General features: G+C 51.6%; 1 protein-coding gene across 2 annotated transcripts; it reads right to left on the reverse strand.

Moving 5' to 3' along the window:
* Positions 1-6,191: 6,191 nt before the first annotated feature.
* On the reverse strand, positions 6,192-8,498 carry LOC147348570 (cathelicidin-5). 2 transcript variants are annotated; one of them, XM_086368198.1, is made up of 4 exons: positions 7,932-8,494; positions 7,194-7,301; positions 6,960-7,031; positions 6,192-6,380 (listed from the first exon to the last, which is right to left on the reverse strand). In XM_086368198.1, exons 1-4 carry the CDS (start codon positions 8,385-8,387, stop codon positions 6,282-6,284), a joined length of 735 nt encoding a protein of 244 aa, XP_086224324.1. In that variant the 5' UTR covers positions 8,388-8,494; the 3' UTR covers positions 6,192-6,281. The 2 variants fall into 2 exon arrangements, with proteins under 2 accessions (XP_086224324.1, XP_086224325.1); XM_086368199.1 differs by lacking the exon at positions 6,960-7,031 and having other exon boundaries at positions 7,932-8,498.
* Between the last annotated feature and the right edge of the window lie 1,937 nt (positions 8,499-10,435).

Raw genomic sequence — 10,435 nt, forward strand, 5'->3', positions numbered from 1 at the left:
TAAGCCTGGGCCTAATGCAAAGGCTCTACCAGGAGTCTTCCTGACTAGCCCCATCCCTGCCCTCCTCCCAGGATGTGAGGTGGACTTGCCTCAGCCCCTGCTGTTGCCTCATGGGGTTTCTGAACAGTGGGCAGGGAGGCTCCTGTGCAAGGTGAAGAAATGGTTTCTCCATCTCCTTGACAACTTCTTGGCCTTTCCTGGACCCCACAGGGAGTGTCACAGGCAGTCTTGCTCAAGAGGATTGAGTCCTCCAGAAGATGGAGGGGCCAGGCACTATCTACATCCCCTCTGCCTCCACACCTCAGGATTCAGTGTAAAGGAGTGTATTTGCTATTCAACCTGCTTCATTGACTACATTAAAGACTTTTTGACTGTGTGGACCATAACAAACTGTGGAAAATTCTTCAAGAGATGGGAATACCAGACCACCTGGCCTGCCTCCTGAGAAATCTGTATGCAGGTCAAAAAGCAACAGTTAGAACTGGACATAGAACAATGGGCTGATTCCAAATTAGGAAAGGAGTACATCCAGGCTGTATATTGTCACCCAGCTTATATAACTTATATGCAGAGTACATCATTCAAAACACTGGGCCAGATAAAGCACAAGCTAGAATCAAGATTGTCAGGAGAAATATCAGTAACCTCAGATATGCAAATGACACCACCCTTACGGCAGGAAGCGAAGAGGAACTAAACAGCCCCTTGATGAAAGTAAAGAGGAGAGTGAAAAGCAGGTTTAAAACTCAGCATTCAAAAAACTAAGATCATGGTATCTGGTCACATCACTTCATGGCAAATACATGGGGAAACAATGGAAACATTGACAGACTTTATTTTCTTGGGCTCCAAAATCACTGTGAATGGTGACTGTGACCATGAAATTAAAAGACGCTTGCTCCTTGGAAGAAAAGCTATGACAAATCTACATAGCATATTTAAAAGCAGAGACGTTACTTTAGTAATGTCTAGTCAAAGCCATGGTTTTTCCAGTAGTCATGTAAGGATGTGAAAGTCGGACCATAAAGAAGGCTGAGCACCAAAGAATTGATGCTTTCGAACTGTGGTGTTGGAGAAGACTCTTGAGAGTCCCTTGGACTGAAAGGAGATCAAACCAGTCAATCCTAAAGGAAATCAGCCCTGAATATTCATTAGAAGAACTGATGCTGAAGCTGAAGCTCCAATATTTTGGCCACCTGATGCAAAGAGCCGACTCATTGGAAAAGACATTGATGCTGGGAAAGATTGAAGGCAGGAGGAGAAGGGGACAACAGAGGACAAGATGGCTGGATGGCACCACCGACTCAATGGACATGAGTTTGAGCAAGCTCTGGGAGATAGTGAAGGACAGGGAAGCCTGGCGTCCATGGGGTCGCAAAGAGTAGGATGCAACTGAGTAACTGAACAACAACCCCTCCTCTAGGCACCCAGTAGGCACACAGGTAAAGTTGGATGAGTGGATGACAGCTCCAATCCCTTCTACAGTCTCACCCATCCAGCTTGTCCTCACGCAGTCACATGGTCAGACCATCCTTGTCTCTCCGCAACCCTCAGCCTGTCAGGGGGTCGGCTTCACCTGTCCCCTCTCCTACTCTTCTCTGACTTCCTCACACTAAAGATGTCAGCAGTTGTGGCCTGTTGCTACACTCAACCTCTTTATCTTCACAGGTGCTGGGGAAACACTCTGTCTACCTGAATATGCTCTCTGCCAATCTCCCCTGTCCCTGCCCTCCTGGGTCCCCTCCTCCTCCCTGGGGGCTCCTGCTGAGTCTCCTCCAAGGACTCTCCTCTTAGGAGGCAGGGCTGGCTCAGGAGCATCCGGGCTGCTCCTCCTCCCCGTCGTCACACGTTTCTGGGGACCACACTTCTCAAGACAACAGTGCCCATCACACACATACTGGACTGTGCCTCTGGGTTCAAGACTCCGATGAACGCCCTGGTGGTCCTCACTGGGCCGTTGGCTGGGTGCTGCCGAAGGAGCCCTGAGCTAGAAGCCTGGGAGCCCCACCTGTTCCTTCTTCCTTCTGAGGACACTCCCCTGACCTCCCGCCACCCCTGCCCTGGGCCGACCCCCATCTCCTCTCCTCTCCTCTCAGTGACGCCACAACCTCCAGACTCCATGTTTCCTGATTTTCAGGCTCTCTCCAGACCACTGTCCACCCTTCACACCATTTCTAGATGCCAAGACAGAGTGCTGATTTGACCACTTCACCCTCCGCCTTCAGAGCACACAGACCCCCGCCTGACAGCAGGGTCTGGATCTCCTCAGTGTCCACACCCCGGCCCTGCGGGACAGGTCTCAAGCTGCCTTGACCACTCCAACCACAAGCCATCTCAGAGCCTCCTGCTTGGCCCCTATCTCTGCAGCTGGTGCCTCTGCTTGCCCTGACATGCCACCTTGCAAAATTTTCCCTGACCTTAACCAAAAGTGGTACCTCCTCCTCTTGACTCCCAAAGCCTTCAGGACATCCCTTCTTCTGTTTTGCTTTTTTAGTAAAATGTGCTTTTTATTTATTTAGTTAGTTCTGGCTGTACCGTGTCTTCGTTGCCGCCCACCAGCTAGTCTGGTTGCATAGAGCAAGGGCTACTCTCTAGTTGCGGTGCACAGGCTTCTTGTTACGGTGGCTTCTCTTGTTGCGGAGCACAGGCTCTAGAGAGTGAGGTCTCAGTAGCTGTGGCCCAGGGGCTTACTTGCCTGGTGTGGGATCTTCCTGGACCATGGATCCAACCCACATCCCCTGCATTGGCAGGCAGATTCTTACCCACAGGACCACCAGGGAAGTCCAGGACATCCCTTCTGATTTGACCTCCAGGATTCCTTGCCCAGTGCTCTGGTTGAACACCAGGTGGGGAGGAAAAGAGAGCACAGCTGGGGGAAATACTATGCCCAAGGGACCGAGGAGTGCTGAAGCCAAGAAGAACATTCCAATCCACCAATGCCAGGGAAGCACCATGTGGCCGTGAGGCCCAGGGAGGTTGTGGACTCAGTTGCCCTGTGGGACCCTTGGAGCCTTGGCCAGGGCACCTTGGAAGGTAGCAGCCTGGATGGGAGATGCTGGTTGACCACTCAGCCTTGGAGAAGGAAAGAGAAGTGAATTTTGTGCAACCTTATTACACCGCCCAGATATTGCCCCACTGGCCTCTTGGTCAAGCTATATCTTTTCCCTGAGTCAAATAATTAGCAACACACATGGTTCCTGGGTGTTTGGTAACCTGGAAACCTCCCTGTGCTCTCCTGGTGGTGGTGGTCTATTCGCTAAGTCGTGTTCGACTCTTTGCAACCCCATGAACTGTAGCCTGCCAGGCTCCTCTGTCCATGGGATTTCTCAGGCAAGAATACTGGAGTGGGTTGCCATATCCTCCTCTAGGGAATCATCTCAACCCAGGGATTGAACCTGTGGCTCCTGGGTCTCCGGCATTGCAGGCAGATTCTTCACTGCTGAGTCACCAGGGAAGGCCTCCCCTGTGCTTTCCTGCCTCTGCATGATTGCCTGGGACCAGTTCTGTCTCCTTTTCACGGGTCGAGATGGAAAAATTGTTAGCATCATTTCGTTTCTGCTATCAGTGGTCACATATGCATGTTGAGGGCCTGGTCCATAGCAAGGGACATATGGTCAACACTGATGTAAAACTGAATGGACAGGACAGGCCTGAGGCTGGGGACCTCAGGCAGAGGTGTGACACTTCCGGGAGTGAGACACCCATGGAGTAAGAAAGAGGAGGTGTTTTTCCATCATGTCCCCCCAGTGGTTGGTTGAAGCTACTCCTTTGGTGCAAGCTCCCCAGTGCTTCCAGTCTGCCCCAGAGCAAAGGTCAACTAGAAAGTGGGGAGTGGGCAGGACATGGGCAGTGTCTGAAACACACAGGCAAGTAGACATGGGACCTGTGTGTCACTCTGTCTCTCACACCCTCATGCAGAGTTCTTCACCCTGATGGACAAGATGCTTGTATTTAATGGTGCAAATTTTGTACCATTCACGACCCAGATAATCACGATGGTGTGATCACTCACCTAAAGCCAGACATCCTGGAATGTGAAGTCAAGTGGGCCTTAGGAAGCATCACTACAAACAAAGCTAGTGGAGGTGATGGAATTCCAGTTGAGCTATTTCAAACCCTAAAAGATGATGCTGTGAAAGTGCTGCACTCAATATGCCAGCAAATTTGGAAAACTCAGCAGTGGCCACAGGACTGGAAAAGGTCAGTTTTCATTCGAATCCCAAAGAAAGGTAATGCCAAAGAATGCTCAAACTACCGCACAATTGCACTCATCTCACACACCAGCAAAGTAATGCTCAAAATTCTCCAAGCCATGCTTCAGCAATATATGAACCGTGAACTTCCCAATGTTCAAGCTGGTTTTAGAAAAGGCAGAGGAACCAGAGATCAAATTGCCAACATCCACTGGATCATCAAAAAAGCAAGAGAGTTCCAGAAAAACATCTATTTCTGCTTTATTGACTATGCCAAAGCCTGTGACTGTGTGGATCACAATAATTGTGGAAAATTCTTCAAGAGATGGGAATACCAGACCACCTGACCTGCCTCTTGAGAAATCTGTATGCAGGTCAAGAAGCAACAGTAAGAACTGGACATGGAACAACAGACTGCTTCCAAATAGGAAAAGGAGTGCATCAAGGCTGTATATTGTCACCCTGCTTATTTAACTTATATGCAGAGTACATCATGAGAAACGCTGGGCTGGATGAAGCACAAGCTGGAATCAAGATTATTGAGAGAAATATCAATACCCTCAGATATGCAGATGACACCACCCTTATGGCAGAAAGTGAAGAAGAGCTAAAGAGCCTCTTGATGAAAGTGAAAGAGGAGAGTGAAAAAGTTGGCTTAAAGCTCAACATTCAGAAAACTAAGACCGTGGCATCTGGTCCCATCACTTCATGGGAAATAGATGGGGAAACAGTGGAAACAGTGGCTGACTTAATTTTGGGGGGCTCCAAAATCACTGCAGATGGTGACTGCAGCCATGAAATTAAAAGATGCTTACTCCTTGGAAGGAAAGTTATGACGAACCTAGACAGCATATTAAAAAACAGAGATATTACTTTGCCAACAAAGGTCTGTCTAGTCAAGGCTGTGCTTTTTCCAGTAGTCATGTATGGATGTGAGAGTTGGACTATAAAGAAAGCTGAGCGCCAAAGAATTGATGCTTTTGAATTGCAGTGTTGGAGAAGATTCTTGAGAGTCCCTTGGACTAGAAGGAGATCCAACCAGTCCATCCTAAGGGAGATCAATCCTGGGTGTTCATTGAAAGGACTGATGTTGAAGCTGAAACTCCAATACTTTGGCCACCTGATGCGAGGAGCTGACTCACTGGAAAAGACCCTGATGCTGGGAAGGATTGAAGGCAGGAGGAGAAGGAGACGACAGAGGATGAGATGGTTGGATGGCATCACCGACTCAATGGACATGGGCTTGGGTGGACTCCAGGAGTTGGTGATGGACAGGGAGGCCTGGCGCATGGGATCACAAAGAGTCGGACATGACTGAACAACTGAACCGAACTGAACTGATCCCTAAACACAAGCCCACCGCTTCAGTCTGGGACCCAGCTGAAGAAATAGTAATGTGTCTCAGTGCCACAGGAAAAGCCAGGAGGGATGGGCTAATTCAAAATTAAGATTGTCGAGGGCAAGAGGTACGTCCTGGGCGTTGCACCTGCAGGCTCAGCCCTGAGACTGAACTGCATCTCTGTGAGTGTTTAGCAAGGTGAGCAGCCTGGCCCCTCGTGGACTGTCAGCTCCACGTGAGCAGGAGCAGCAGCCCCACCAGCTCTGCACCCACAGCAGGTCTCCTTACATCCTACTGGGTGTTGGAGGAGGAGGGCAGAGGTGGGTGAAGGGCTCGGGAGGGACCCGAGGGTGGGGACACAGTTCTGGAGCTCCTGGGGCTGCTGCCTCCCCCGTGCCCTCCTGGAAGGAACAGGGGCCCCAGGTTTCTCTGTGTTCACAGGAGTGATCTCACACACACACACACACATACATACACACAGGAGTGATCACATACATACACATACAGGAGTGATCACACAAACACATACACACACATAGACAAACACACACACACACACACACACACACACACACACCCGACACAGAGGGCCTCCCAGAGTAAACAACTCAGTCATGATAAGTGGGAGAAGGGGAGACAATTGAAACTGAGGCTTGGAGGAAGTTGTTCTCACAAGAATTTATTTCTCAGAGTCCAGAAGTCTTCTCCAGGGCCGGCAGACCCTTAGGACTCTTTCCTGGGCCCACAATTCACCCAATTCTGATTATTGGAACAATAATTGGGCCATACTTCTTCCAAGCACGTAATATGTTCCTACCCAGGCTTCGAAGTCCCCCGACACTCTGGGGCTGTGCAAATAGAAGAAACAGGTTATCTGTGGAGGGAGGGACCCAGGGTAAGACCAGAACCCTCCCCATTTGGACATCCCCACAAACTGGGCGATTTCAGGAGGTTTTATGGCCCAGGCACCCTCTCTCTGGCTGCAACTGTTGGAGCCTCTGGCTGAATCTCCACACCACAGACATATGAGGAAACGGAGGCCCACAGATGACATAGGGCTTTCTGGGGTCACAAGCCCCAGGGGCGGAAAGCTCATGACTTGAGTCAGTGTCGCTCAAACTTCAGCACAGTCAGAATCCCCTGGAGGCCTTGTGAAAATACAAATGGCTGGACCCCACCCCAGAGTTGGATTCAGGAGGTCTCAGTGGGGCTGAGAATCTGCCTCTCAGTTCCCAGGTGGGGACCCCAGTAGAGAACCCCTGCTCTAAGGGATGCAGAGCCAGGGCTAGAGACCTGGGGCTCAGGAAAAGGAGAGGCCCGAGTAGAAGGGCCTTTCTCTGCCCTGGATGGGGCAGTGGGTCATTGGTCCAAAGAACGTTTGACACATTACCCCCCAGAAGCCTCGCAACCCAGGAAGGGTCACTCACCACAGCACAGGTGATGTCGAAGTTACTCCCGACCTGGTCCAGGGTGACTGTCCCCACACACTCTTTCAGCAGCTGGGAGGGGAGGCTCCAGGTCAAACTGGAAACCCTGGGTCATAACCTCCCAGCCTCACCTCACCTCACCCACAAGGGGCTGGAAACCTTCCCTGAAATTCCCTGTTCAGCTCGCGCTGAGAAGCATTGATCCCAGCCCTCAGTCTCAGCCCCCAGGCTCACCCCATTCTCCTTGAAGTCACACTGCTCCGGGGGCTGCTGGCTCGTCCTGGGGCACACGGTCTCCTTTACCCTGAAGCTCACAGGCTTCGGGATGTTTGGGTTCTCATCCTGATCCAGGAATAAAATGGGGAGACTGGGCTCAGGCTCATGTTTCCTTCTCTGATCTGTCTCCCTGTCCTCAACCCGGACGGCAGCCTCTCCAGCCCCCTGTGTGTCCGGCCCTGGGCTTGGTGCCGGCAGCACAGGAGAAGAGACAGAGCCCGTGCCCCGCCTCATGGACACACAGAGAGCAGGAGCGGCCCTCACAGCGGCGCTGATGGCAGCGCCTCCCCTCACAGGGGCTGAGGGAGGTCAGGGCCGCCTGAAGGGAGAGCCCTTGTCACTGGAGCCTCCAGGCTGACAGAGCTCCCCCTGGCAGAGAGACACCGAGGTGCAGAGAGGACATTAGCAGGGAAGTCACCTCACAGAGCCTGTGACCCCCCCATCCCTGGAGCTCCCAGAAGTCCAGGGAGCCTGAGCCAGGTGTGCAGGGCGCCTGTTCCCACAGCAGAGATGCTAAGACAGGAAGTCTGGTGCTGGGAGATGACCCAGGTCTGGGAAGGTTTCCTGGAAGAGGTGGGAACCCACGTAGTGGGAAAAGTGCCTTCCTGACAAGAGAACCAGCCTGAGCGAAGGGGCGACAGTGTGGCCAAGGATGTCAGGAGACAGATCCCCTTCCCAGCCCCCTCCCCAACTCACGTCCTCCTTGGGAGGTGGGTCTAGCTCCAGGAGGCGGTAGAGATTAGCTTCTGAGGACTTCTCATTGAGCTGATCCACAGCACGAAGCACGGCCTCCCTGTAGCTGAGGGCCTGGGCGCTGGCCGAGGGCAGCGCTAGTCCCAGCAGCAGTAGCCACAGTGACCACCGTCCCAGGGAGAGGCTGGCCCTCTGGGTCTCCATGGTCCCCAGTCTGCCTCCTCCCAACCTGAGGGATCCTCCTTTATGCCCAGTCTGGGCCCTGATGCAAAAGTTCAACCGGGAGCCTTCCTGACCCACCCCATCCCTGCCCTCCTCCCAGGGCATGAGCTGGACTTGCCTCAGCTCCTGCTGTTGCCTCACGGGACTGCAGGGCAGTGAGTGAATTTTGTCTCTTGTGCAAGGTGAAGAAATGGTTTCTCCATCTCCTACAATACCTTGACCTCCCCTAGACCCCATGGGAAGTGTCACAGGCAGGCTTGCTCAAGAAGGTTGTCTCCTCAGGAGACACGGGGACCAGACACTCTCTACAACCCCTCTGTGTCCACACTCTGGTCTCCTCAGGATTCAGGGTAAAGGAGTGTATTCATCTTTCCATTTCCAGCTCTAGGCACTGCCTGGCACCCAGGAGACAATCACTTAACACTTGAAGAATGGATAACAGTACCAACCCTTTCTAGAAGTACCCCTTCTACTTACATTGCTAGCCCGTCCCTAGGCAGACATCCATCCCACACTATCCAGTCCTCTGGAACCAGCCCTCAGCCAGTCAGGGGTTTGGCCCCATTTGTCCCCTCTCCTGGGTTGTTCTCCACCTCCTTTGTCACTCTGAAAATGTCCCATCCCAAGTCCTTAGCAGATATGGCCTGTGTCCCTGATACCTCCCATTCCAGTCTGAAGAAGAGTCATGTAGGTCACTGACTACACTTTTTTGCCCTCTCTCATGCTCAAAACCCCTGCAGGCTTGCTTGTCCTTCCTTACTGGATCCAAAAGTCACACTCAAGCTTTGTCTTTATCTATACAGACTCTGGGCATCGCTCTGTCCTCCTGAAATTCCCCCTTAGCCGATTCTCCCTAGTGTTGTTCTCCTGGGTCCCCTCCTCCTCCCTGGGGGCTCCTGCTGACTCTCCTCCAAGGACTCTCCTCTTGGGAGGCAGGGCTGGCTCAGGTGCATGCAGGCTGCTTCTCCCCCGCCCCCCGCCCCATCCTCACAGTTCCTGGGGACGGCCCTTCTGAAGACACCAGTTCTCCTGGACCCGCATCACTGCTCTGTATCTCTGAGTTCAAGACACCTATGAACACCCCCAGTTGTCCACATGGGACAGTTTGGTTGTACCTCAGAAAGTGGTGACCCAGATTGATGGCACTGGCTGTGAAACAGAGCTTTTGTCTTTACTCTTTCCCTGCATCAGATTCTTTCCCAATGATGCTTGCCGCCCTACTGTGTCTTCTGTCTGTCTTTTAGCTATGGAAAACTTTAGTCAAAGGATAAATTTAATCTGAGAAGTGAAAAATCCTGAAACAAAGGAAAAACAGTCAAAGAAGACTAAATAATGTAGTCATTAAGCATAGTCAAGGACCTTTAGTTCTTTCCCAAGGGCTATAGATAATATTCTGAGTGTATCCTGTGAGCTGTCTTCAGATCAGATCAGTCGCTCAGTCGTGTCCGACTCTTTGCGACCCCATGAATCGCAGCACGCCAGGCCTCCCTGTCCATCACCAACTCCCGGAGTTCACTCAGACTCACGTCCATCCAGTCAGTGATGCCATCCAGCCATCTCATCCTCTGTCATCCCCTTCTCCTCCTGCCCCCAACCCCTCCCAGTATCAGAGTCTTTTCCAATGAGTCAACTCTTCGCATGAGGTGGCCAAAGTACTGGAGTTTCAGCTTCAGCATCATTCCTTCCAAAGAAATCCCAGGGCTGATCTCCTTCAGAATGGACTGGTTGGATCTCCTTGCAGTCCAAGGGACTCTCAAGAGTCTTCTCCAACACCACAGTTCAAAAGCATCAATTCTTCGGCACTCAGCCTTCTTCACAGTCCAACTCTCACATCCATACATGACCACAGGAAAAACCATAGCCTTGACTAGACGAACCTTTGTTGGCAAAGTACTGTCTCTGCTTTTGAATATGCTATCTAGGTTGGTCATAACTTTCCTTCCAAGGAGTAAGCATCTTTTAAGAGGCAGATCAGGTGGTCTGGTATTCCCATCTCTTGAAGAATTTTCCAAACCCCAGGTGGAGAAGTTAACTACGTGCTGACCAGACTGTTCTCAGGACATGAGCTGCCACAGTTCCAAGAACCGACTGCAAAGAAACGGGAACAAATGGACTCTGGAACTGAAGATTAACTGTACCTAAAACAATCAAGATGATGCTGGTCAGACCACTGATGACCAATTTGAAGATGACTGTTAAGAGATGACTGTGCTGTTTCTGCATGTAGCCCCCCACCCCTGACTCTGTTAATGCTCTCACCAACCCCCAACCCCCTGCTTGTCTGG

This window comes from Bos grunniens, chromosome 22 (genome assembly GCF_055505025.1).
Source record: "Bos grunniens cultivar Pamir isolate PY7600 chromosome 22, Bosgru_T2T1.0, whole genome shotgun sequence".
Lineage (NCBI taxonomy): Eukaryota > Metazoa > Chordata > Mammalia > Artiodactyla > Bovidae > Bos > Bos grunniens.